Raw genomic sequence first — 26,580 nt, 5'->3', positions numbered from 1 at the left:
CCGGCAACCAATGAAGGGATCTCAGCCAAGGTGTGAGATTGATTCCCATGTTTTTTTTCCCGGTCACAAGTCGAGCGGCTGTATTTTGAACGACTTTCAGGTATTGGTATTTGGGGAGTCCTAGGTAGAAGGCATTTGCGTAGTCAAGTCTGTAATTGATGATTGTTCCCACAATGTCCTCTTTCATGATAAAGGGGGTGAGTCTGCGTAGTAGGCGCAGCAGATGGTGGGATCCGCTGACTACTGACCCTATTTGTGCATCCATTGTCAAAAATGACTCAGACTTTTGACTTTGGTGCTTGGGGTGATAGTTTTGCCCAGAATGGGCGGGGTAGTCCATGTTGATGCGGGGTGACTTTTTCGGTTAGCGTGAAACAGGAGAAGTTCTGTTTTCTAACCGTTGAGTTTAAGATAACTGTTTGTCATCCAGTTATCTATTAGCGTAAGGGATTTCTCTAGTCCAAGAGAATGATCCTTTTTGTTGCAGATGCGGAAATACAGTTGAGTGTCGTCTGCATAGGAGTGGTAAAGTAACTTCTGGTTACTAATGATTTCAAAGAGAGGGCGAAGATAGATATTAAAAAATACGGGCGACAAGGGAGATCTCTGCGGGACTCCGCATGATACCGTATGTTTTTCAGAAGTGAACGACCCCAGTTTCACTATTTGTGATCGGTTTTCCAAGAAGGAGGAGAACCAGGGTAGAACACCTTCAGCGACTTCAGCTAGCCTAGCCAGTAGTAGTCCGTGGTCTACAGTGTCAAAAGCCGCGCTTAGGTCCAGCAGTTTTAGGAGACGAGATTCTCCTTCGTCTGTGGCCTCTAGAGCGTCATCCCATATTTTGAGCAGGGCCGTTTCTGTTCCGTGACCCGGACGGAAACCTGACTGAAACGGATCGAGTAATTTATGGGTGTCTAAATGCAGTTGCAGCTGTTGTACAACTTCTTTCTCCATAACCTTGGAGAAGACATTTAGAGCTGATATGGGCCTCCGGTTGTTTGGGTCTTTGAGGTTGAGGGTAGTTTTTTTTAGAATTGGTTTTATTGTACCTTGTTTCAGCAAGGTGGGCACCATGCCCTCCTTGAATGACTGGTTTATGAGCTGCATGATAGCTGGCGCCAGTATATCGGCACTTTCTTTCAGCAGTTTGGTGGGGATGATGTCATTGGACGCTGTGCTGTTACGCAGAGTCCCGATGATGTTTTTTGTGGCATCGATGGAGGTGGGTTTTAGAGAGAATTTTGGTGATTGTGACGGATTTATGTGGGTATTAGGTTTGTGATTGGGGGGGGGGGGGGGGTTGGTGACGGTTCCATTTTGCTGAATACTTTCACGGATTTTTTCAAATTTATTGATGAAATAATCCGATAATTCGTTGCAAAATTCTTGTGAATCTGAATTGGGGGCCTCTAAACAAGCAGGATTCATAGTCTGAGAGACCAGCTTGAAGAGTTCTCGGGGGCGGTTAAGGGCATTTGCGATGATGTTGGAGAAATTTTTTTTTTTTTGGCCCTGAAGATTTCTTTGTGATATTTCTTTGTTATTATCTTGTAAATGGTGTGGTTTCTATCTGAAGAGCACCTTTTCCACGCAGCTTCTGCTCTTCTACGCTCTTGCTTTAGCAACGTCAGCTGGTCGTTAAACCAGCTGGAGTTGCTTTTCCGGATGCAGGTTTTGTGTTTTGGTGCTACCAAGTCAGCTGACTGTAGTAGCGCCTTGTTGATGGCATCCAGTGTTTCTGTAGCTGTCTGTTTTTGTTGGATTGTTTGTTTTTATTTTGTTCCCTAGTGTTGTTTTGAAGAGTTCCGAGTGGAGCTTGTTCTGAGATCTAGTCCAGTGAGTTGTCACCGGCTTTGTCGTTTTTTTTGGGCTGGAGTTATTGGTGATTGTGAATTTAATGGCATAGTGATCGGTCCATGGTTGCGGCTAATTTTCCAGGATGTCAATTTCCAAATCTTGTTTGAAAACGAGATTGAGCGTATGGCCTGAGGCATGGGTGGGGGCTTGTATTAGTTGCTGCAGACCTAATCCATCCAGATGGTCGATTCAGGCGTCGGCGATGAGGTCCAGCGGAGAGTTGGCCCAGAGGTTGAAATCCCCAAGCACCAAAAGCTTTTTGATGTTTAGGGTATATGTGGAGATGAATTCCGTCAATGACGTGGGAAGATGCGTTTTTGGGCCTGGTGGTCTATAGCAAAGTAGAATATGGACCATATCTTGGGGGTTTGTTTGCAGCTGCAGAGTGAGGGTTTCCATGAATGGAAGCAAGTTTTGGAGGACTGGTTTGGTGATCGAGAGGTGAATCTTGTGGATCACCGCCAGGCCCCCCCCTCTTTGCCCCACTCTGTTTTGCATTTGAATGCGATAGTTTGTTGGCACCAATTCTTTTAGAATGGTGTTGCAGTCGGCTGTGAGACAGCTTTCTGTGATGAAGAGGCAGTCTAGATCGTGTTGAAGGATGAAATCATAGATTTCTTGTCGGTGTTTTACTGCCGATCTTGTGTTGACCAAAGCGCATAATATGTGATTGGGCTGGGGTACCTGCGTGTGGTTTTTGACTGTTGATCGTCGATTGATTCTCAACAGTCGCTCATTCCTTAGAGCTTTTTTGATGGCAGGTGGGAGTATAGCGGCAAATGGTTTTAGTTCCCGGATGGTTTCTGCAGAGTATTTTTAGGTAACCCTTGGTCGCAGAAAAAAACGCAGGGAAGTAATGTTGATTGGGGGGTCTTTTATGGTGATGGGCGGAAGACTGTCCAAGTGAATTGTCACTTGTTTAGTCCTCTTTGCCCAATTGGTCCAGAGGAAGGCGAAAAACCCCAGGCGTGCTGTGCCAATCTGCAGCGACCGGGGAAAAAATTCCTTCCTGACCCCTCAACGGGCGATCGCTACAACCCTGGATCAATTGCCGGGGGGTGGGGGGGGATACGTACCCTGTGTTGAACTATGGGAGTTGGTTTCAGGAAAAAACAGCTCTGGAGGGGGAGTGGGGGTGAGTGCAGTGATGTTTTTAAAAAGAATTGTTGTGAGTCGTAAGATGGCCGAGGGGGTGGTGGTGGATAACAGGGGCAGCACGGGGGAACCTAGGGGGGGCTGAGGGGGATTTTAGTAGTATTGAGAACGGGGGCTTTGGCTGGGCAGTCGCGAGAGTATTGCTAGGCCGCGGCTGAGCCGCGGACTTTCCTGGATGCGCCGTCGTGACCCAGTAGCGGGACTGCCCGGGCTCTTAAAAGGTTAAGGATGCTGGGGGGGTAGCGGGGAGATGGCGGGGGTATGTTTGTTGTGCAATGGGCGGGTTAGAATTGAGGGTACAGGGTGGGTATGCGGCATGCCACTAGGCCCCGGCTGAAGCCGGGGACTTTCCTAGCTGCGGTCGCCGCAGATGCGGATGTCTTGGGCGGCGTTGGGGAGGGAGGTGAGGTTGGCCGGAGCAGGAGGTAGCCAGGGGAGACTGATGGGGTTTAGAGATATGTGGGGAGGGAAAATTTAGGCCGTTCCTTCGTCGGGCAGAGACAACGGCTTATCCTGAAAAGGACGGCCGGGGGCTGTCCCAACGGAGGAGGCTCAGAGCCGGGGAAGAAAAAAACAGGCCTTACCTTAGGGGGGGTTGCTGGCCGGGGATGCCTGCGGGAGGGGGCGGAGATGGAGGGCATGCCAAAGGAGGCAGAGGTAATCCTGTAGTCCTGGTTGCAAGTGCTGCGTCTGCAGCAGCCGAGAGCTGGGAGGAACCTGCCTGGCTGCACTATCCCTGGGGAGAGCCGACTTGTTTGAGAGCGTCCTGCTCTCACTGACCCTGGGCTGCACAGCCTTCACTGAGGAAACCTACCCATTGTAAATGTATCAAAATTGAGATGTTGTATTCATCAGAATTTTCTGTAAGAAAGTTAAAGCGGTTGTATAGGCAAAACATTTTTTTTCCTGGCAACTGTAAAGGAAAAAGCATTATAAGCTAGTATGCACCGCATACTAGCTCATTATGAAATACTTACCTTGGAACGAGGCGTCGTCCACGGTCCACGTCGAGGGAGATGACATATCCCCCCCCCCCGGCGTGTTTTCCGGGTATCGCGGCTCCAGCGCTGTGAGTGGCTGGAGCTGCGATGGTCCGGCAAAAGCATAATGAGCTAGTATGCACAGGCCTTAATCCGAACATCCCCTGTGTGCATGCGCTGCTGCGTTCAGCGGCTAGTTGCGAGGGGAATATCTCCTAAACCGTAAAGGTTTAGGAGATATTTTTTTGCCTACAGGTAAGCCTTATTATAGGCTTACCTGTAGGTAAAAGTAAAAGAAAACCTAAAAAAAACACGTTAAAAAAGCATCACACTTTGCCACAAGTTGGCTGAAATGATTCAAAATGCAACTCCATCCCCCTTTCATGCCAAATGATGGCAACAATTCACAATTTAACAATAGATTCATTACAGCTCAAAAATCACCCTAAAATATGAGTGTCTTCACTCTTCAGTGTCACCCCTATCACTGTCATCAGAGCTATCGTCCAATGTAGCTCTTTTTCCTCTTTTTCTTGGGAAACTTTTGCAGTTTTTTCACAAACCTAAATCAGTACAAGACAGTCTTGCAGACATACAGGAACATCCTCCAGTCTCACATTTGCCTTGCTGTAGTGGACTACCTGCAACACACTTTCGGGGGCAGGATTTCTAGTTTATCCAGGTCACTGCCAACTTCCCATCGTCGAGGTGCCATCCATTGCCAATGGGTGTCGGGGCACACAATTTTACCTTTCAGAGAATGTCTCATGGCTGCTTGGTAGTTTGCCCATTTGACAGTGTTGGTAAAGGGCATCACTTGTAGGCATAGATAGTTCTGGCAAAGCCGACGATGCCATGCAGAATGCTTTGTATTTTGCATCGTTCACATTTTTGCCGATGAATGGGCACACATATTTGCAAAGTAGTTCAAAGGTAGACTGGTCCAGGTTAAAACTACTATCCAAACGCACACATGTAAATGAGCTGCCCGTCGCATGAAAAACATGACAAAGAAGCTCATGTATCAAATTTTGTCATTGAGCTAGATACGTTGGGTGGCTCGCATTTTACCACAATTTTCATTAATTTTGTTGAGCAACAAACGCACCATAACAGCAGAGTTTTGCTTTGTTTCTGAAAACTTTGGCAGAATTTTACCTGCCTTTTCAGAGCAACCCAATGAGAATGCAGCCTAGGGCTCCATTCACACCTAGGCATTTGGAATTGCAGGCAGAATCACCAAGATTGTGTCTAGGATTCTAGAATCACAGGAAAATGCAAGGCGAGATTGCGATGCCATTACTTAAGTTAATGGCTCCCCAATCGCTGTGCGATTTTTGCTGCGGTTGGTGGGCGATTAAATCACGCTGCAATCGTGACCTGGCCCCCCCCCCCCCCCCCCCCCCCCGGGATTTTCTCTTGCTTGCCGTTTTGGCTATTGGACAGGAAGTAAAGGGAAATCTTTGGGACACAGAAGGCAAAAAGGGGGGAAAAAACAGGTGAAAAAGAAAAATTGTTAACCTTCAGTTTTACTTTAAAATAGAACTATATGCATTTTTTTTTTCATTTTTAATACAATAAGAACCCACGTTAGTTAGTTTTTTTGCCCTTTTGGTCCCATTGGAGAGATTTACCTTCACTTCCTGTCCTATAGCCAAAACAGGAAGTGAGAGGAAATCCCAGCAAATTAAAGGAATCACGTGGGGACCCCCAGGTCACCAGAACTGGTGTCCCCTTTGGAAGATTTCCTCCCTTTTTTTACTTTTTTGGGGGCATCCCAAAATGTATGATTTTTCTTTTACTTTCAATGATAATGGTAAACAGGACAAATAACAGAGACCCAGGCAACAGTAAAAACTGACGAGCGTTCTAATCCCTCTCCCCTCTAACCAAAACTAAAGCAAAAAAGTTTTGCCTTTTAGTTATTCTTTAGTCTACCAGAACACCCAGATCCTTCTCCACCATTGACTCCTCCAGCTGTTCTCCTCCTTGTATGCAAGATGTGTACATGGTTTTAGCCCCCAAGTGCATAATTTTTTATTTTTATCACCTTAAACCTCAGTCGGAGTTATCAGCGAGTGAGACATAATTATGACATCACTAATGTAAAGGAGGCTTTTTGGTAGAAGGGAACTAAAGTGACCCTTAATCGCTACCCACCAATGTAGAGAGGACTTTACCAGCATGTCACTGGAATAATGCAATTAGGTGGAATAAAAGGACACTTGGCTGCAAAAATAAATAGGGGTCTGGTATTGGGGTACATTAGAGGCAGTATGCTCAGTACCAATAAGCAAGGCCTATAGTGAAATAATGAGAAAACTGTGTGGGACAGATCAGTTTTTCACTATGGCCTTTGTTTTGTAGTTATATCTTGCCTTTTGTAATGTGTTTCGCTCTTTCCTTCCGTTTGGCCCACTGATCAGTATTTTCCCTTTCACAAATGGTTTTTGCTGTGATGCCAACCTTTTGATTAGGAGTTCAGAAATATGGGAAAAATTAAAAAATCTAGGTTTTTACTTTTGCTGGACATGCAACATATTTCTTCTGTTTTTGTACTATTGGACTATCCTACCTTTTGGGCTTTCTAGCAACATTCTAGTTGAAAAAACACTATTTGTGCGCTTTGGTTCTGGGACACCAAAAAACTGAAATGGCTAGATTTTTTTTTAAGCTGACTTATACATGTTCATCCTGTTTGTGGGCTGTCACAAGTAGAGAACTCTAGTGTAAGTTTCAGAGTACTTTTTTTGCTTCCACGTCCTATTTCGTGCTCACTCAGATATCACTAGGACTCCACATTTAGGCAACATCTAGTATGATGTAAAAAAAAAAATTGTTTCCTCAGTTTAGCCCTGTAGGTAACTCAGGTTTAATCTGCCTATATTTTGTCTTCCCTGGTGCCTTTCCCTCCTTTCCTCCCCCCCCCCCCCCTTTCCTTCCCCCCCTTCATCGACATGCTAAGTTTTATGTTTTGTATAAAATCTTTATTTTTATTGCATATCTTATTTTAGACCCAGGGACATCACTTGATCTCTGTGCCTTTGCTTGCAATGCAGGCTGGTGGTGGGTCTCTGTGCTTCTCTATGTATCCATGGCTGCTGGAAAGGGCTGAAAGGGTACATTGCCTCTTGAAAACATCATAGCACCCTGCCTTAGTATTCTACCCAAGAGCCTAATCCCTGATGGAAGCAGTGGGCTGGCTCTTGGATTTATGCAAGTTTCAAAATGCCTTCATGGTGGTGTCAGTCTGGAGGCATGGGAGTTCCTAGACAGCCTGCTTTTGCATGTAGAGACCACCCGATGTAATGCTCACATGTGATGCTGATCTGCCATGATCGAAAGAACTGAAATCCAACAAATGGCAGGGGTAGGCCAAAGACAGGCTGGGGAGGAAAAGCTAGATGAAGCTGGATATCCTCCAGGTAGGAAATGCTGTCTGACTTGCTGCAGGTTATAATGCACACTGTGGGAAGCCATTTCAGTACGCTGCTTGCGTTCAGGCTTGCGTTAAGCTTTAACAACCTAAATCGACATTTCTTAGAACTTGCTTTGTCTACATGAACTTTGCAATGATGTACATGATCCTGTTTCTAAAAAAAATACAAATACCATATTGTCATCGGGCAACTATGTTTTAGATTTCTTTACAGGTTCGGACTCAATTCAAGGCACTTGGTGTAAAGACATTCTACAGACTATTATCAACTTCACTCCACATAACTGGGCATTGCACACTTTAAGCTGTTTTCCAGCTCCACTGCAGGTAATAGTTCCATTCTCTGTTATGTTGGATTCTACCACTAGTGGGAAGTGGTGGACTTCCCAAAACCGTTTCCTACCTTACAAAATTTCCCATAAAAAAGGTGGATATGGTGTTCAATATTTGATTTTTGTTCACATGACTGTATCTGTCCAATACGTCCGTGAGAAGGGTTGTCTTTCCTCACACAGGATACACAAGTGTTCTGGGCATCTGCATGCATGAAGTTCTGTTCAGGTTTATTGGGATGCAGCGGCTGCACAGCTGTCAGTTTGGAGCCAGTGGCTGTGTCTGTGCAGCTGCTGAATCCAGTGCACATAAATGGGACTGCCTGCGCATGGATGTTCAAAACACCTTTGCATCCTGTGCAGGCAAAGAAAGCCCTTTGCAAAGAGCTACACTCGGATGCAACCATGTGAACAAAGCCCTGTGACTTTACGTTGATATAGGCATAGTGTTTGACTGCATGTGGTGTTTACAGTGGGGAAAATTATTATTTGATCCCCTGCAGATTTTGAAACGTACAAAGAAATTATGGGACCATCATTTTTATCATAGATGTATTTAAAAAAATAGAGACCGAATATCGACCAAAAATGTAGAAAAAAACACAATACAAATGTTATAAATTGAAACCCACCAATATCCTTAACCACTGCCCCCCATATAGTAAAATGACGTCCAGAAAGTGGTTTCATTGTCCTGACTGGGCATCATATGACATCAAGCAGGATAAGCCGCTAGCATGGCAATCAGTGGTGTGTCAGTCTGACACACCGCATCTTCGATCTAGGTAAAGAGCCTATGACATAGGCCTATCACAGCCGATAGCAGTGTAAACAGGATGAGACGTTTATCAGCTTTTTCACCACTCGCACTGACAGGCGTGAGGAGAGAAGAGCCGATCAGCTGCTCTACTGATAATCAGTGCAGACTCAATCGAGGATGCCCACTTCAGACCACTTCAGATGCCGAATTCAGGGGTGTCAATCAGGGCCCATTAGCCTTTCAGTGCTGCATATCAGTGCCACCTCATCAGTGCCCGCCAGTGCAGCCTCATTAGTGAAGGAGAAAGCATACTTATTTACAAAGTTTTGTAAGGGGAACAAGTGAACTATATATATATATATATATATATATATATATATATATATATATATATATATATATATATATATATATATATATATATATATATATATATATATATATATATATATATATATTTGTAACCCAAAAAATAAAAACCCCACTGGTGATCAAAAAGAAGAAAGCTTGAAAAAATATTAAAATTTGACCGCGCAATTGTCATTCAAAGTGTGACAGCACTGAAAGCTGAAAATTAGACTGGGTAGGAAGGGGGGAAAGTGCCCGGTATTGAAGTGGTTAATATTAACTGTGTAACACCAATATCCTTAACCAGTTCAGCGCTTTGAACGTACTATGGATGTCCTAAAAGTGAACCTTTGATCACAGGCTGATGGCAACAGCCATCGCCCTGTGTTGGTTTTCTACAGCTGGCGACTGGCTTCAAAGTGAAAGTGATGGGGCAGCTCCATAGCTGCCGACTACTTTCACACAGCCAGCCAAGCGGTGCCCACCCCCTTTACTTTGTTAGATGCTGTGAAGGGCAGGGGAGACATTGGCATCTATCAGACCCCCAATGTCTCCAAAAAGAGAGTACTTGTCACCTGCTTAATGCCATCACATAGGAGTTTATTAACCTCCTGTGATAGCAATCGCATAAACATAAAGTGTAAAATTATGATAAGATATATATATATATATATATATATATATATATATATATATCTATATCTATATCTTAATTTTTTTTTTTGGCCAAGACCCCCGTTTCCCCTGTACATCTGTAAAGTCCGCAGTCTTCCGCATGATTGGGTAACCTACTGAACCAGACTGAGAGACCATTTAAAGGCTCGGGAAACTTTTACAGGTGTTTTGAGTTAATTAGCTGATTAGCGTTTGACACTATGGCCCAGATTCTCGTATATGGGCGTAAAACTGTGCGGGCGTAACGTATCTGATTTACGTTACGCCGCCGCAAGTTTTTCCAGGCAAGTACTTTATTCACAAAGAACTTGCCTGTAAAGTTGCGGCGGCGTAGCGTAAATCACCCGGCGCAAGCCCATCTAATTCAAATTAGCCGGGTAGGGGGCGTGAAGCATTTAAATTAAGCGCGTTCCCGCGCCGAACGTACTGCGCATGCGCCGTCTGGAAAATATCCCAGGGTGCATTGCTCCAAATGACGTCGCAAGGACGTCATTGGTTTCGACGTGAACGTAAATGGCGTCCAGCCCCATTCACGTACGACTTGCGCAAAAACACCGTAAATTTTAAAATTTCGACGCGGGAACGACGGCCATACTTAACATTGGTTGCCCCTCATATAGCAGGCGCAAATCTAACGTAAACGTCGTAACTTCACTGCGTCGACCGCGCGTACGTTCGGGAATTTGCGTATTTTGCTAATTTGCATACTCGACGGGGAAAACGACGGAGGCGACACCTAGCGGCAAAAAAAAAATTAGCGTTTAAGATCCCACAGCGTAAAAGCCTTACGCCTGTCGGATCTAATGGATATCTATGCGTAACTGATTCTAAGAATCAGTCGCATAGATACAACGGCCCAGATTAGGACTTACGACGGCGTACATTGCATTGCGCCATCGTAAGCCCTTTGAGAATCTGGGCCTATGAGTCTAAAATATTTTCGGAAATACAACATTTTGGATTTTCACTAGATGTAAGCCATAATCATCAAAATGTAAAAAAAAAAAAAAATGTTTGAAAAATATCACTCTCTGTGTAATGAATCCTATAGAATATGAGTTTCACTTATTAAATTGCTGAAATAAATTATCTTTTTTTTCTTTTTGATGATATTCAATTTTTTTGAGATACACCTGTACATGCAGACTTTTTAACAGATCCCCGCACCTGCACAAGAGATGTGGATATATGAATCTTCCATATTGCGCTATTGTATTCTGACAGGGGGAACTCCCCCCCCACCCCCCCATTAGAATACACAGATCAGCACTATTGGCTGCATGCACCGATTGAATGCTGGTTTTCTAAACAGAAGGGAGAACCAGCTGATTTTTGGCACATGTACTGTATACCCAGCTTAAAGAGAGCATCTGGCCTGGTGTAAGATTTCCAGTGTATTTGCATGGCTGATGAAAAGCTAAGGGAGTTATTGTGAAGAAATGACTACATTTGATAGGTCATTTAAAGTTACATTTCTAATAATCAATTTAGGGCTCATTTACACTACAGCTTCAAAATTTGAGTTTAGAAGCCATTGGCATTTTTTGCCAAAGCTCCTAAACGCTGCTCCAGAAAAGCCTGTGTGTCAATGTACACAGGCTTTTACAAGAGTTAAGAAGCTGCTGTGGTTAATGGGAGGTTCAGCTTCCCTCTCCTGAATGTGGAAGAATCCCGCCCAGGATAGGAACGTTTTGACGTTTGAAGGCGGTCCAGCCAGGATATATATACATGAAGCCTTAGGCACTTAGAGTATGTGTGTCAGTTAAACCAAATATTTTTCTCCAGGGTGTACCTACATGGGTCGCCATTGCAACCCGGGCCTATGCACCCCCCCCCCCCCCGGACGCCTTGGCTTGGAGGGGGGCGGCATATAGAGGATATAGTCACTGAATGCCTACTTTGCCTCCTCTCCGTCATACAGACATTCAGCGGCTGCAGGAGGGAAATGGAGGGCATCAGTTCCTCCATCCACATGCTGCTCCCGCCACCTCCCTATCTCTGTCCTGTTCCCCTGATCTCCTGTGTGCTCCGGTACCGATCACTGACTGATTTATTTTTTGTTGCTATGCCTCAGTTTATGAATGGACAGAAAGCTCTGTACATAACTCTTCCTGTTAATTCATTCTGTGCAGGTGAGGCTGCATAGAAAGGGACTGATGAATCTTTCCTTAGTTCCTTTCTCTGTCTCAAAAGTGAGACATTAAGGGTCTGTTTAGACCCCCTCATGTTATACCAAAGCCCCCCAATGGGGGTCCTAAAAAAGATGTAAAAAATTTAAATTTGTAAAAAACAAAAATGTTCTTCTTATGGAAAAAAAAAAACGAAAATGTTAAAAATAACTAAAACAATGATAAAAAACTGACACCAGTGGTAGAACTACCAGGGTCCTAAAGGTCGCTCTGGTGTCCCGCCACCATGGGGGGGGGCCCCCAAGATGGCAGAAAGGTGGCCCGCTAAGAGACCGTGAGGGGGACGGTTTATGGTTTCTTGCACCAGGGCCCTGAAGGTTCTAGTTACCCCCTCAGATATTTTTTTTTTTTTTTTTTTTTTTTAATAGAGATTCTCTGCACTAACACTGAAGCCATATTCACATTTCTGCATGTGTTCTCATGTTAGTGCACCGTATAACAATTCATGATAAATGCATATTGCCCGATTTTCAGTGGTACTCCAGTGCATGTACTGTACATGGCTAAAGCAAATGCTTATGCCCCTTGGCACATTGCAACACATATAGTAAAGAACATTATTTTGTGGCACCCTTTAAAAAATCTAATGTTCACACTCAATGTAGTAATGTGAATGAGGGTTCAGTATGTCTAGGCATTTTTCACAGATTCTCAAGAAAAATTATTTCAGCTGTTACTAATAAAATACCTACACTCCAATCAGGAAGTCTGGAAAACATGCCCTGTTGAGACCTGGTGTTTAACTTTAAAAAAAAATGAATGTTGACAAATTAAGCTATACAGATATGGTGCAACTGTTTATCAGATATTGCTGAATTTTTGAAAGGCAACCAGTGTCATAACGCTAATGTTTAATCTTTTTCAGGCTTTCTTCAAGCAAAATAATGTCCCCCAGGAAAGCCGCTTTAACTTGAAGAAGAACGTGGAAGAAGAGTATAGAAAATGGAAGTCAATGACCAATGAAAATGACATCATCACACACTTTTCCTTGCAGGGTTCTCCTCCACTATTCCTCTGCTTACTGTGGAAGATGCTTCTGGAAACTGATCAGATTAACCAGATTGGATACAGGTAAATGTAATTTATAAGCTTACTCTGAATACCTTTCTTTTCTAAATAGGAATGGAATGTACAGTGATGAAAATAAGTATTTGAACACCCTGCTATTTTGCAAGTTCTCCCACTTGGAAATCATGGAGGGGTCTGAAATTGTTATCGTAGGTGCATGTCCACTGTGAGAGACATAATCAAAAAAAAAAATCCAGAAATCACAATGTATTATTTTTTTTTAACTATTTATTTGTATGATACAGCTGCAAATAAGTATTTGAACACCTGATAAAATCAATGTTAATATTTGGTACAGTAGCCTTTGTTTGCAATTACAGAGGTCAAACGTTTCTTGTAGTTTTTCACCAGGTTTGCACACACTGAAGGAGGGATTTTGGCCCACTCCTCCACACAGATCTTCTCTAGATCAGTCAGGTTTCTGGGCTGTCGCTGAGAAACACGGATTTTGAGCTCCCTCCAAAGATTCTCTATTGGGTTTAGGTCTGGAGACTGGCTAGGCCACGCCAGAACCTTGATATGCTTCTTACAGAGCCACTCCTTGGTTATCCTGGCTGTGTGCTTCGGGTCATTGTCATGTTGGAAGACCCAGCCTCGACCCATCTTCAAAGCTCTAACTGAGGGAAGGAGGTTGTTGCCCAAAATCTCGCAATACATAGCCCCGGTCATCCTCTCCTTAATACAGTGCAGTCGCCCTGTCCCATGTGCAGAAAAACACCCCCAAAGCATGATGCTACCACCCCCATGCTTCACAGTAGGGATGGTGTTCTTGGGATGGTACTCATCATTCTTCTTCCTCCAAACACGGTTAGTGGAATTATGACCAAAAAGTTCTATTTTGGTCTCATCTGACCACATGACTTTCTCCCATGACTCCTCTGGATCATCCAAATGGTCATTGGCAAACTTAAGACGGGCCTTGACATGTGCTGGTTTAAGCAGGGGAACCTTCCGTGCCATGCATGATTTCAAACCATGACGTCTTAGTGTATTACCAACAGTAACCTTGGAAACGGTGGTCCCAGCTCTTTTCAGGTCATTGACCAGCTCCTCCCGTGTAGTCCTGGGCTGATTTCTCACCTTTCTTAGGATCATTGAGACCCCACGAGGTGAGATTTTGCATGGAGCCCCAGTCCGAGGGAGATTGACAGTCATGTTTAGCTTCTTCCATTTTCTAATGATTGCTCCAACAGTGGACCTTTTTTCACCAAGCTGCTTGGCAATTTCCCCGTAGCCCTTTCCAGCCTTGTGGAGGTGTACAATTTTGTCTCTAGTGTCTTTGGACAGCTCTTTGGTCTTGGCCATGTTAGTAGTTGGATTCTTACTGATTGTATGGGGTGGACAGGTGTCTTTATGCAGCTAATGACCTCAAACAGGTGCATCTAATTTAGGATAATAAATGGAGTGGAGGTGGACATTTTAAAGGCAGACTAACAGGTCTTTGAGGGTCAGAATTCTAGCTGATAGACAGGTGTTCAAATACTTATTTGCAGCTGTATCATACAAATAAATAGTTAAAAAATCATAAATTGTGTTTTCTGGATTTTTTTTTTTGATTATGTCTCTCACAGTGGACATGCACCTACGATGACAATTTCAGACCCCTCCATGATTTCCAAGTGGGAGAACTTGCAAAATAGCAGGGTGTTCAAATACTTATTTTCCTCACTGTATTATCCATAAAACTGTGATGGATGTAATATTGGCAAGAAAGTTGATATTTTTTTTACAGTTTCATACATGTTGGTCTGGTAATGAACTCGGAGAAAAAAAAATTAAATATTCATGGAATTATCGGGGAAGCCGATGTCACTTCTACGTGGGGGGCCTCTGATTATATTTTTTAGAGATGATATCTTAAGGTGATTGTAAACCTTCAATTTTTTTTTAACAAAAATTACAAGCAAACATGACTATACTTGCCTACTCTGTGCAATAGTTTTGTACACAGCAGCCCCCAATCCTCCTATTCTGGTGTCCCCCGGCAGCGATTCTGGCTCCTCTACTGGGTGCCCCCGTGGAAAGCAGCTGTTCATGGAGGCACCCATTTGGGCTTGCTCCTGAGTCTCGCTGCTGTGTCCCCTGTACCGGAGTCTCAGCTTTTGGTTGACAGCAGTGGGAACCAATGGCTCCTGCTGCTATCATTCTGTCCAATGAGGAGAGCAACAGTGTCTGGAGCTGCTGCGCTCGTGCTCATTGCTGGATTGGATCGGGCTCAGGTAGAAAAAGTGGGGGGTCTGGGGTGGGAGCTGCAGCACAGGTTTCTCACCTTAATGCCTAGAATATATTAAGGTGAAAAACCTTAAGACTTTAGAACCATTTTAAAATGGTGACATAAACTTTTTTAGTTTAATAACCTTGGTGTTCATGTAGTTAACCTAGTATTTGGGGAGTCTGTTTTATATTTACATGCTGTCTTCTCCATATGCTGGTAGGCCTTGATTTCAGGAGACTGGCACCTGACCGCCCAGTTGCTAGTTATACTGTCACTGTACGCAAGTATAAAAATGATACCGCAGGTTACATTCAGCAGGCAGTAAGGCTGCCAGGCGCCACTTATTCAAGTGAATGAGGCTGTACTGCAACCACCCTTCAATTGTGTGCAGTACATGCAGTTGAGGCAAGGTGTGGTGCAATGCTTCAACCTTTTAAAACAGTTGACTCCGGAGGCGACATCACCTTTGAGCCACTTGTCAAATCCTCCGTGGATCACTTTTCAGAGGAGTGGTCAACACTACTGCAAGTGCAAACGAGACCATAGTGTACTGTAGTGTCCTAGGAGAAGGGACAGCATCTTCTCTGAGAGAACAAATGTGGGTAAATGGAGGATCTTACAGGCTCATCCTCCCCTTTTGTTTTAACATGCGTGTTTCTCTTGCACTTTGTGAGGAAATACCTTTTAATCCTTTTTTATTAAAATTGTTTAGGACTTCCTACACTAGAGATGTTGCGCTTTTTCCCAATCCCCCCATGTATGTTTGTTTTCGTAGATGGAGTCCCTTCTCCTTTTTCACAGCGGCATCCCTAGTCTGTTAGTTTCCTTTGTCTAGTTATCTGGCTACCCACTCATTAGCCCCCTGTTTTTCTATTGGTTGTTTATTATTGATTGCAGGTTATGTTTACATGGTTTATTCACATACATTAACATCATTTTGTGTTTTGATCGATTTTGCGCCTCTGGCGTAAGACAATCTTCTCTGAAAGAAGCTGCCCACTTTTCTTCTGATCAATCCTTTTTTCTTCTATCAAGTTTTTGGCTATAGAGCTTCTGAGGCTCCTGTTTGCAGTTTTCCAGATCATTTAATCACCTTGGAGAATATATGCACACCCAACCTTCAAAATATGGAACGGGCCTGTCGTGAGTCTTCCAGCTTTAGACTACGTTTGAGACACTCGCCTAAGCACGTAATGCAACAAGACGAGGCAGCTGTAAAGTGTTTTACAGGTCCAGGGCAGTGGTCCACCTATCTAGTGGAACCTTGTTCCTGAAACCCTCTTTGGAAGATGCCCACTGAGAGGGCAAAAATACTGGGGGGGGGGGGGGGGGCACGTCCCTTTTTTCACTACTGTTCTGTTTGGTGGGATTCTGCAGGAGAAGACAATCGTGGGAAGCCAGGGCCTTGCATTCTATATGGTAGCATGGTGTTCTAAGAGTTTGCCTTTCCGAATCTCCTAAGGGATTCATTCGGTAGTGCTGGACAACATTATTTGTGGATTTTCACAATGGGAATCAAGGGTTGCAACCATATTTTGAATTGGCAGCCCTTCACTGGTCCTGAGCCCGCACAGCTCCCATTTTTAGATGAGCCTACTACACACATGTACACCTTTCTGGTGTGCGCAGGACCAGGTCACGTGCTTTGCCCCCCCCCCCCCCTTGCCCCCCCCCCCACCACCATCCTCCACATCATCATCTGGTGAATGTCACATTTGGCAGACTTCTCTGCGAGTACCACTAGTAGGACTGGCTCATGCAGACACCGCAGATTGCAAAGGCAGGGGACAGGTGGGCCTTGCCAGCTATCAGGACACGTATCCTTATTGGTGCACGTGCCTTGACCTAAAACAGTTTGCATCAAAAGTGCCTAAGGTCATTAGCCTTAGTTCTTTTTAGGCCCCTTTCAGACGTCCGCTCCGCTCGTCTGTCCATTACAAGTCCGTTTATGGACTTGTAATTGTTCCCTATGGGATCGCGTCCGTTAGCGGATGGAGCATCCGCTAACTTCCGCGACCATTCGCGTCCATCGGGATCCGCTTTTGCGAACGGAAGAAAACCTATTTTTCGTCCGTCCGGTGGAACGGATCGGATGCAGACGGACAGACAGTCCGTCTGCATCCGATTCCCCAAAGGGGAGAGCGAAGCAGAGACAGGGTGGTCTCTGCACAGTGTGCGGGGACCGCCCTATCCGCCGACAGCTCAGCGGGGATAACGGATGATCCCCGCTGAGCTTTTGCGGACACACGGAGCGGACACAAACGGTCCGCTCCGTGTGAAAGGACCCTAAGAGTCCTTAACCTGCAAAAGCTTGCCTGTACATTCTTTAACAGTCTATTTTGCACACTGACTGGTCTAACTGACAAAGTCTTTCTCCCTTTCAAGCATTTTTCCTAGCAATATTCCATGGAGGAGGGGTTTCTTCGCCCCTGTGTTGACCATTTTCAACTTTTAACTGACGTTAACTGTCCCTGCGGATGATGTACTGGTCTTTATGGTTCTAGTGGACAAAAGTCTCTAGAAGTCATTCTAAAAACCTTAATTGCCCTTGCAGGCCCCACCCTGCTACCTGCCATTGTTATCATGTCTGTCGGTCAGGCCTTTGCTGTCTGATCCAAAACCATTTTTTGTAATACTGATTTGGTCTCAGTGGACCCTGAAGTTGTCCAGCAACTGGGGCTCTTTCCCACAGCCCTTTCCTATTGCGTGAATGTAAGGATAGGAAATGGATGGGCCGTACACCACAGGATACCAGTAGTAAACTTTATTGGATGGACTGATAACCTTATCCATGGACTTCTGTTATTTTAACGCATTTCACACATCTTAGTGCTTAATCGCAAACAGGGATCAGTTCCAGGGCGTTTGCTGAAATAGGTGGAAACACACCCACTCACCAGCTGATCCTATCAACTCAAATGATCCCCGCTTAATAACATCTACTTGAAAACCATACATCATCATGCAAATGGTTAAACCAAGTCCAAAGGGAAAAAAAAATTCTAAAAGCATACTAAATATGGCATTAAACACCTGACAGAGACAAATATGCTAAAAACAATTATTTAGAAAAAAATCTTTACAGCTCTCAATATATACAGTGCATCTGGAAAGCATTTGCAGTGCTTCAGTTTTTCCACATTGTTATGATTCTGCCTCATTCCAAAATTGATTAAATTCATTATTTTCCTCAATTCTACAAACCATAAGAATTTTGATCACAATTATATTTTTTTAGTTTTTTTAGTTTTATTAAATTAGCAAAGATTTTAAACAAACTTCTTTCACATTGTCATTATGGGATATTGTTTGTAGAGTTTTGAGGAAAATAATGAATTACTGTATTTAGTGGCGTATAGCACTCACTTTTTTATAAGGCAAAAAATCTGTGGTCACTCGTAGAAATGATTGACATCCCACCCAAAGTTAAGACCTGAGGGGATGTGGGTCTGCAGATGGAATATCCCAAAAAAACTCATGGTGGAATGCATCACCATCTCTTGAGAGCACATACTTTTTCAACCACCTAAACAGAGACCATAGACAGGGTCTCCAGCATTATATTCATATAAGCAGGGCTTTTATTCAGGGGGAACTTGGGGGAACTCGGTTCCACCACCTCTGGCTTAGACGCTTTGGTGCCTGCTCACCACAATCACTTGTAAACACAGAAGTCTGGTTTCTGTGTTTACAAGTGACAGCTCTGCACTCTGTATGTAACCACCTGAACTCTGTATGTAATGCAATTCTGGTATTTAATGCCCCTTTAAGACCCTTCTACTGTTTGTGAAATCTGAACGGGGTCATGGTTGAGTTCCTGCACCTATTTCCTGAGAAAAAAAGCTCTGCATATAAGTGTCTTGCCACGTTGGTAAAGTGGTACTTCTCAATATTAAAAATGTTTCTGGAAGTGGTCTCTAAGACGTCTAATTTGTTTCCCTATACTGTATATTGAATCCCATAAACCACATGACAGGTGTTAGTATTGAAAAAGGAATGAATCCTAAATGATTTGCCTCTATTTGTGGAATATATGCGATAACCCCCAAAGATGTGAGAACAGCAAGAATAGTTGGAACTGCTACAACGGTAATTACCTTGAAAATATACAGATGGGAATTCCCTTAATTGTGTATTTTGGGGGCCTAGATTGAGCAAACAAAAGTGAATTGCCCGATAGAGGCATTCTATACATGTTGGTAACAATGCCACCTGGCTCTCCACAAAAGTGAACATCCAAAAATATTTCCTTTTTTATTTATTTTTTATTCTTTCTTTAATGATACGTTACAGGTACAATAAAAAGGCTTTATGAAATATCAGAACAAATATTAAAGGCTATAAGAAATACAAAACTTTCTTAACTTCATGTAGAAAACCCCTCAGGCAGGTCATACCGAGGATGAAACCCGTCCAAGGGGGGAAACCTCTAGATTGCTATGGAAATCCGTCACATCATAGAGGGAAATATTTTTCCCTTTTGTCCATGTGGTCACTGAAGCTTAGGTTCAAATTGTTATTTATAAAATTAAAAAAATAATCCGAAATTCCAAAACACTCACTAACCACAAAGACAAGATCATCTATGTAGCATAGGTAAGAAACTATATCTGACCTGAATGGATTATCTCATCCAAAGGTATGGGAACACTCCCACCAACCCATGAACAGGTTTGGTGAATGAGGGTGACATTTTTAGCTCCTCTTTCTCAGATTAAAAAAAAATGCCACTAAGCCCCCATACACACTATTAGATTTTTGTCTTCAGATTTGCCAAACCATGTAGTGCAAGGGCCTGCCTGATTGCATGCACATTGAAACTCCTTAAGGCTTGACCTGATATTTATATGGTTTTAGTAAATCTGAAGACAAAAATCTGCAGAAAATCTACTAGTGTGAATGGGGTCCTAGTCTTCTGTTCGTACGTAAATGTTAATTTTTACCAGGTGGGCATTAAGGCTTCTGTTGAAATTGGTTTTGTCCGTAAAAGTCTTCAGGCTGCCCTGTAGTCTCTGCTGAGCCACCACCTCTGTTAACCTGTTGGGTTTTTCTGTGGGCCACTTGCCTTTGTTGCTCTGTTTCCCCCCTCTGGCTATCTCTGTTCTGTATCCTCTAATGTTGAATGAACAACACAGAATTTTTATCTTTGTAAAATCCTTTTTGTGATATGGCACAACACAGGTCCCTTTCCCTTTATGATCCACTACTTTTTGCCTACTACAAATCTAAGGCTTGCTGGAGGCGTTCTACTGGGCAATCCTTACAGCTTTGTTTTGTCCAATCTTCAGAAGCATAACTGAGAATACTCTACAGGTTGGTCAAAAATCCTTTATTTTTATGGCAAACAAGTACAATTTTAAATTTCCATTCACTATTCAACAACTATCTAACATTGGGTCTTTTCTTTTTGTTATACTGTTTGCATTAATTGCCTTTGTTCACTTTGCTGAAAATTATATGTAATTATGTTCACATCAATCTGAGTTAACCACAAATCAAGGATACACTGCTGTTTCAAAGAGCCTAATTGGTATAGCTAATAAAGAAATATTTTGGTTTTAATGAGCTTCCCTATGCAGAAAGGCTTGAGTGTTTGAACTTAATACACAGTCGTCTTAAATATAAGCTGATAAAATCTGTGGTCGAGGTCTGGGCTTTTTTTCTGCAGCTGTAAACTCCAGCCACTACAAACCGGTATGAGAGAAACAATGCTTCAGGCAATATGATGCCCCATCCCCAAGAGCATGTATTGCACAAAACCAATGTGCATTTAGGTAGATAAGTGATTGTATAATCAATAGGATAAACCCAACATGTAGACCTATGCTCCAGGATGTTTGTATTGCAAGCTGATTAAGGCCTCATTCAGACAGGAGCTTGACATCCATAGCCTATGTATCCATCTCTAGACTCCAGGTGCTGTGTGCAAGCAGCCCATTCATGTCTATTGAGACACAGTGACTGCAAAGACACAGCCGCTTATCCCAGTGGACAGCCCTGCGCGTGCACTTGAGGGCACTTACCTAATCTGTGCCTGGGGCCGCTCGCATGCATTGCTGTCCATTTAGCCAATGTTTCCCAATTGACATGAATGGGCTGCCGGCAGGCAGCACCTGGGACCTAGATACTCATAAACTAGGAGCTCATTTTTGGGCTACAGGTGTCGGAACTCGTCCAAATAAGACCCAATCAGATGTTGAACCGGTGTTATGTGTGTAATACAGATTTCCTTTTCCATAGCAGTAAATGCAGACTGTAGGCTTTGTTACATTTAAACCACTCAAAAATTGGCTGTCATTTTGCTTGTGTACACGTGGTAAAATAAATTAATACTTTCTTTCTAGGGTTCTGGAGAGAATTGGTGCCAGGGCTCTTGTTGCTCATGTGCGGACATTTGCAGATTTCCTGGTATATGAGTTTTCTACCTCAGCAGGAGGACAGCAGCTTAATAAATGTATCGAAATGCTGAACGACATGGTGTGGAAATACAACATTGTCACTCTTGACAGACTGATCCTCTGTTTGGTAAGGATTTATGTTTTCTAGGTCCCTATTTCAAAGGGTTAACCTCGAGAATTATGCCTTTTATTTGTGGATACGTTACGTTTCTCTTAACTTATGATTCTTTCATATTCCTCCTGTTAACTGGCTTGAGAAACCTCAGCATTGAAGTGTTAGTAAGTGACAGATGTTTCTATCTATAGGCCATGAGAAGCCATGAAGGAAATGAGGCACAGGTGTGCTATTTCATTATTCAGTTACTTCTTCTGAAACCAAATGACTTCAGAAATCGAGTGAGCGACTTTGTGAAGGAGAACTCCCCAGAGCACTGGCTGCAGAACGACTGGCATAACAAGCACATGAATTACCATAAGGTAGCGTATGCAATGTTCCATCTTCCCTGAAAGGTCTAAGAATCAGAAAACAAGTTGTGTGCCGTAATCAAAGTTGAATTTGGTATGGTTTTAACATTGACACACAGCATCAGTTCATATCAAAAAGGTCCATACTTTGCTCTTACAGAATCCAAAATTGTCTGTTACTACCCCCTGTTGTAATGATAGCCTGGATCTCTCTTGCCTAGGGAGTTGCTCACAAGCTACTATTATTTTCTCGAGCTGTGCAATTTATAACATGTCATGTTTGATGGCACGCTGTGAAGCTTACACTAGATGAGATTTTTTTTTAACCATCATTTTTGTTTCTTAGAATTTATGATTATGAAGCTTCTCTGTTAATTAGTCTGAGGCTGTAATACAGTTTTTTTTTTTTTTTACATACGTTACAATAAAGTCATCTTGTGCTATAATTGGGTAGTATGTCATGCCCATCATGCTGTCATGTAAAATTAAGTGTGCACATTTTTAGTGCATTGTGTTGTGTGCAGTGTGACTAGCCAATTAGTATGTGCTATGTTTTCTTTGGCAAAGAGAGCAGTGAGTCTCATTTAATATAAATACACAGTGAAATTGATTTTAAATTATTTCTGTAAAATGAGTATCTGGTGGCCTGATAAATGGTTATATTGTTTTTTTTATTTAGTGGAAAAAAATTGGTTACCTGTGATCTACACTTGGTATGGGAGCGACTGTTCATGTTGGGTCTCTGTCCCCCTCTCCTGCAGGCCCCAAAGACCCATGGTTCTCTTTAAATTCTAGCAGAAATTCTCTCCAACAGCAGTTGGGGGCTGCTTTGTATAACAACTGTCAATGTATAGTGCCTTGAAAAAGTATTCACACCCCTTGAAATTTTCCACATTTTGTCATGTTGCATCCAAACATGTAAATGTATTTTATGTGATAGACCAACACAAAATGGCACATTATTTGGAAGTGGAAGGAAAATGATAAATTGTTTTCAATTTTTGTGTGGCATGCATTTGTATTCAACTGCCCCCCCTCCCTCCACGATTCAGTACTTTGTAGAACCACCTTTCACTGCAATTACAGCTACGAGTCTTTTTGGGGATGTCTTTACCAGCTTTGCACATCTAGAGAGTGAAATGTTTGCCCATTCTTCTTTGCAAAATAGCTCAAGCTCTGTCAGATTGGATGGAGAGGGTCTGTGAACAGCAATTTTCAAATCTTGCCACAGATTCTCAATTGGATTTAGGTCTGGACTTTGACTGGGTGATTCTAACACATGAATATGCTTTGATCTAAACCGTTCCATTGTAGCTCTGGCTGCATGTTTAGGGTCCTTGTCCTGCTCGAAGGTAAACCTCCGCCCCAGTCTCAAGTCTTTTTGCAGAATCCAACAGGTTTTCTTAAATTGCCCTGTATTGGGCTCCATCTATCTTCCCATCAACTCTGACCAGCTTTCCTGTCCCTGCTGAAGTAAAGCATCCCCACAACATGATGATGCTGCCACCACCATGTTTCACAGTAGAGGTGGTGTGTTCAGGGTGCAGTGTTAGTTTTCAGCCACACATAGCGTTAAGTTCTAGTCTCGTCTGTCCAGAGCACCTTCTTCAACTGCAAACTGACTTCTTATGAACAAAAGGAGGAGAGCGAAGCGCCAAGCCAATCCTTTAAACAGCTTTGGAATTTATTCAGTATAAATATTCCTAAGCGGTTTAAAGGACCCCCAGAAGAGACATTTTTGTGAGGTGAAAAATAGATAAATGTGATGAAACAAAATGGATTAGATGGCAAGGCTGCTGCTAAGGTAATCATGCTGGTAAGCATGATCACTGCACACTGTCAAATTATACTGAAGGTAGATGAAGGTCTGGAAACTCTAATATAGAAAACGTGTAAAATTTAAATCATCTTTATTGTAAATTCATCAAGACATAGGGGAATCGAATATACAAAAAGGTTGATGCGTTTCAGCCCCAAACAGGACTAGTGCCTGTTTGGGAGCTGAAAAGCATCACCCTTTTTATTTTCGATTCCCCTATGTCTTGAATTTACAATGTGCAGAGGGACTATAATTCCTTTCAGTCTGGCTCTGTCCAATATTGAATTTTAAACTGAGCTGACTGATGAGGGAATAGTGACTTCTATAATTAATCCATTTGTGTGTATTTTTCAGCTTGCGCTATTGATCCCTGTAAATAGGCTTTTTAAAACCTCATAGTAGGAAGAAACAGGAACCTGTAACAAACCTTGGCCAGTAAAACTGGGCATGGACAATTTTTGGTTTAGCCTTCTGGCTGAATATCAAAAATAAACAAAAAACTAACCAACCGATTCTTCCATCTGCAAGAGCAAGGTGGAGGAAGAATAGCCCCCCCCACCCCCTGTCAGGCATTGTATTTGGGCAGCAGCACTCTCCACTGTCAGATTCCACTGATTTTGTGGCAGCAGCCACTGATTGACAAAAGTTTTTCATCATGTCCGTTCTACAAAAGTTGATCTGTCGAACCGGGGCAGCCACATACAACAAAATTCGGCCAGTTCCCTACTGAACCAGCTGCATTCAGATCTGTCTATGCCTAGATTTAGACTGAGAATTATGGCTATACTTTGTATTCCTCTGTCAATATTTTTTTAATATGTAGACTTCATTAACCAATAGAGAGCTTTGGAGGTTTGGGTGTGATGGTAATTACATTATGGTCAATTTTGTTATGAAAATGTTAACTGCTTGGAAGTAGACTTTTTGTTCCTATCTTCTCATTAATTTGAATATCCAGATCTCTAAAGTATTTGACCCACCCTTGGATGCTTAAGCACAATAAAAAGAATGCGTGTGTCCCGCCCCCCCCCCCTTTTTTTTTTTTTGTAAAGGTCAACTGTCATTGTTCTGTCTAGCGTTCATTTTAGCTTAGCACCTGAGGTAGACATTGTGGAACACTGATTCTAGAGTCCATATGAACACTGCTTAGAAGGCCATTTGTCACTGTCCAACCCATCCCCTTTTGGGTACACTTAATGTATTTCCTTTCCATCTGCCCCCTGCAGCTTCACAATAAAATTTCAGGTCCAGAGTGTTTTTAACAGAAGGGTGGTGTGTTTTTTTATTTTTTTTATTTTTTTTTACAGATTTTTAATGAGCCTCCTAAAATGTATTCCTAGCGTATGTGACAATATTAATTGAAAAAAGATCTACTGTTCTTTTTATTCTATACAGTAATCATTGTCATTTTTTTCCCCCCTAGAAATACCCAGAAAAACTGTATTTTGAAGGCCTTGCAGAGCAAGTTAACCCACCAGTGCCGATTCAGCCCCAGTACCTCCCCATCTACTTTGGAAATGTGTGCCTACGTTTCTTGCCCGTGTTTGACATCGTCATCCATCGATTTCTGGAACTGCTTCCTGTCTCTAAATCTTTGGAAACTTTACTTGACCATCTCGGGGGCCTGTACAAGTTTCATGGTTGGTTTGTTTATTTTTGCCTTATTTATTGGGTTTTTATTGGGTTTTTCCATGGTTAGAATTTAACATCTTTTAAATGGTCCTCCCTATGCATTTATATCAGACATCAAATATACTATGAAATTCCCAGTGATTGCTGTTTCCAATATTTAACTCATTTAAAGTGCCTCTGATTAACCCCAAATAAAGTTCAGCTGTTCTAGTAGGTCTTTTCTGACATTTTCTTAGTCACATCCTACAACAAAAGCCATGGGTCCACAGAGGGCTTTCAAAACCCCAGAGGGATCTCATTGTTGATATTTGATCATTAAATTGACCAGTGACTGTCTGAAGCCCAAATATGGATTTAGGTTGACCAACTCATTATTTGTTTTTTTGTAATGACTTACTTTAGATCGACCGGTCACCTACTTGTACAACACACTGCACTACTACGAAGTCCACCTTCGAGATCGAACAAACTTGAAGCGCAAATTGGTCCACTCCATAATTGGCTCTTTGAAGGATAACCGGCCTCCGGGGTGGTGCCTGAGTGAATTGTATCTCAAATATGGCATGAATGCACGGGAGGACAATCCCTGGATCCCAGACGACACCTACTACTGCAAACTGATTGGTCGACTGGTTGATAATATCCTTTTTTGTGTCTTTTTTTTTTTTTCTGCCAAAAAGCCTTGCATTTTTTATAAGCTTGTTTTAGACAAAGATATTACATTGTTGGCTTACTGTCTTTTCTCCGGGTCAGGTTTGTGTGGCTGCCTGTATGTGTCTCTGTTGGGGCAATTTTCCCTCACTTATCCAGAAGGACAAAAAGCAAGAGATCTCCTCAAAGTGAGGGCACGTCATTGGAAAAGGAGCCCCCACTAGGAGATTTACCTTGCTTTCTATGCTGGAAATTGTCAACATATTTTGGGTTTCTCTGCACAAAGTTAGGATGAATCTTCTCATAAGGGCCAAAGACCGTAGTATAGGCTTTAAAGCATTTTTCTAGCCTTTCCCTACTCTATTCAACGCAAATAAAACGTATTGACTAAAGTTCCACATTAAAGAGTTTTTTGTTTTTTTTTTACTTGCACTGTTCAACACCCTTGTTGAATGTTACAGCGGTAGTTAAGTCCTGAAATGAGAAAACAAATTCTAGTCTCCCTGCAAGTTAATGGCACAATGTGCTAGTATGCATCGCATACTAGTACAATTATGAAAGACTTTTTCGTAAAACTGTTTGCTCCAGCGGCCGCTG

General features: G+C 42.7%; 1 protein-coding gene across 2 annotated transcripts in view; it reads left to right on the top strand.

Moving 5' to 3' along the window:
- The window catches only part of MED23 (mediator complex subunit 23), a 96,270-nt gene that overhangs the window by 54,134 nt on the left and 15,556 nt on the right, over window positions 1-26,580 (top strand). For both annotated transcript variants that reach the window (XM_040350438.1, XM_040350437.1), the window contains 6 exons: window positions 7,634-7,758; window positions 12,601-12,806; window positions 21,363-21,543; window positions 21,723-21,893; window positions 25,124-25,340; window positions 25,735-25,971. In XM_040350438.1, coding sequence (XP_040206372.1) covers window positions 7,634-7,758; window positions 12,601-12,806; window positions 21,363-21,543; window positions 21,723-21,893; window positions 25,124-25,340; window positions 25,735-25,971 — 1,137 coding nt within the window. The remainder of the gene's footprint in view (window positions 1-7,633; window positions 7,759-12,600; window positions 12,807-21,362; window positions 21,544-21,722; window positions 21,894-25,123; window positions 25,341-25,734; window positions 25,972-26,580) is intronic.

The sequence above is a fragment of the Rana temporaria genome, chromosome 4 (assembly GCF_905171775.1).
Source record: "Rana temporaria chromosome 4, aRanTem1.1, whole genome shotgun sequence".
Taxonomy (NCBI): Eukaryota; Metazoa; Chordata; class Amphibia; order Anura; family Ranidae; genus Rana; species Rana temporaria.
This window is presented reverse-complemented; position numbering and strand designations above follow the sequence as displayed.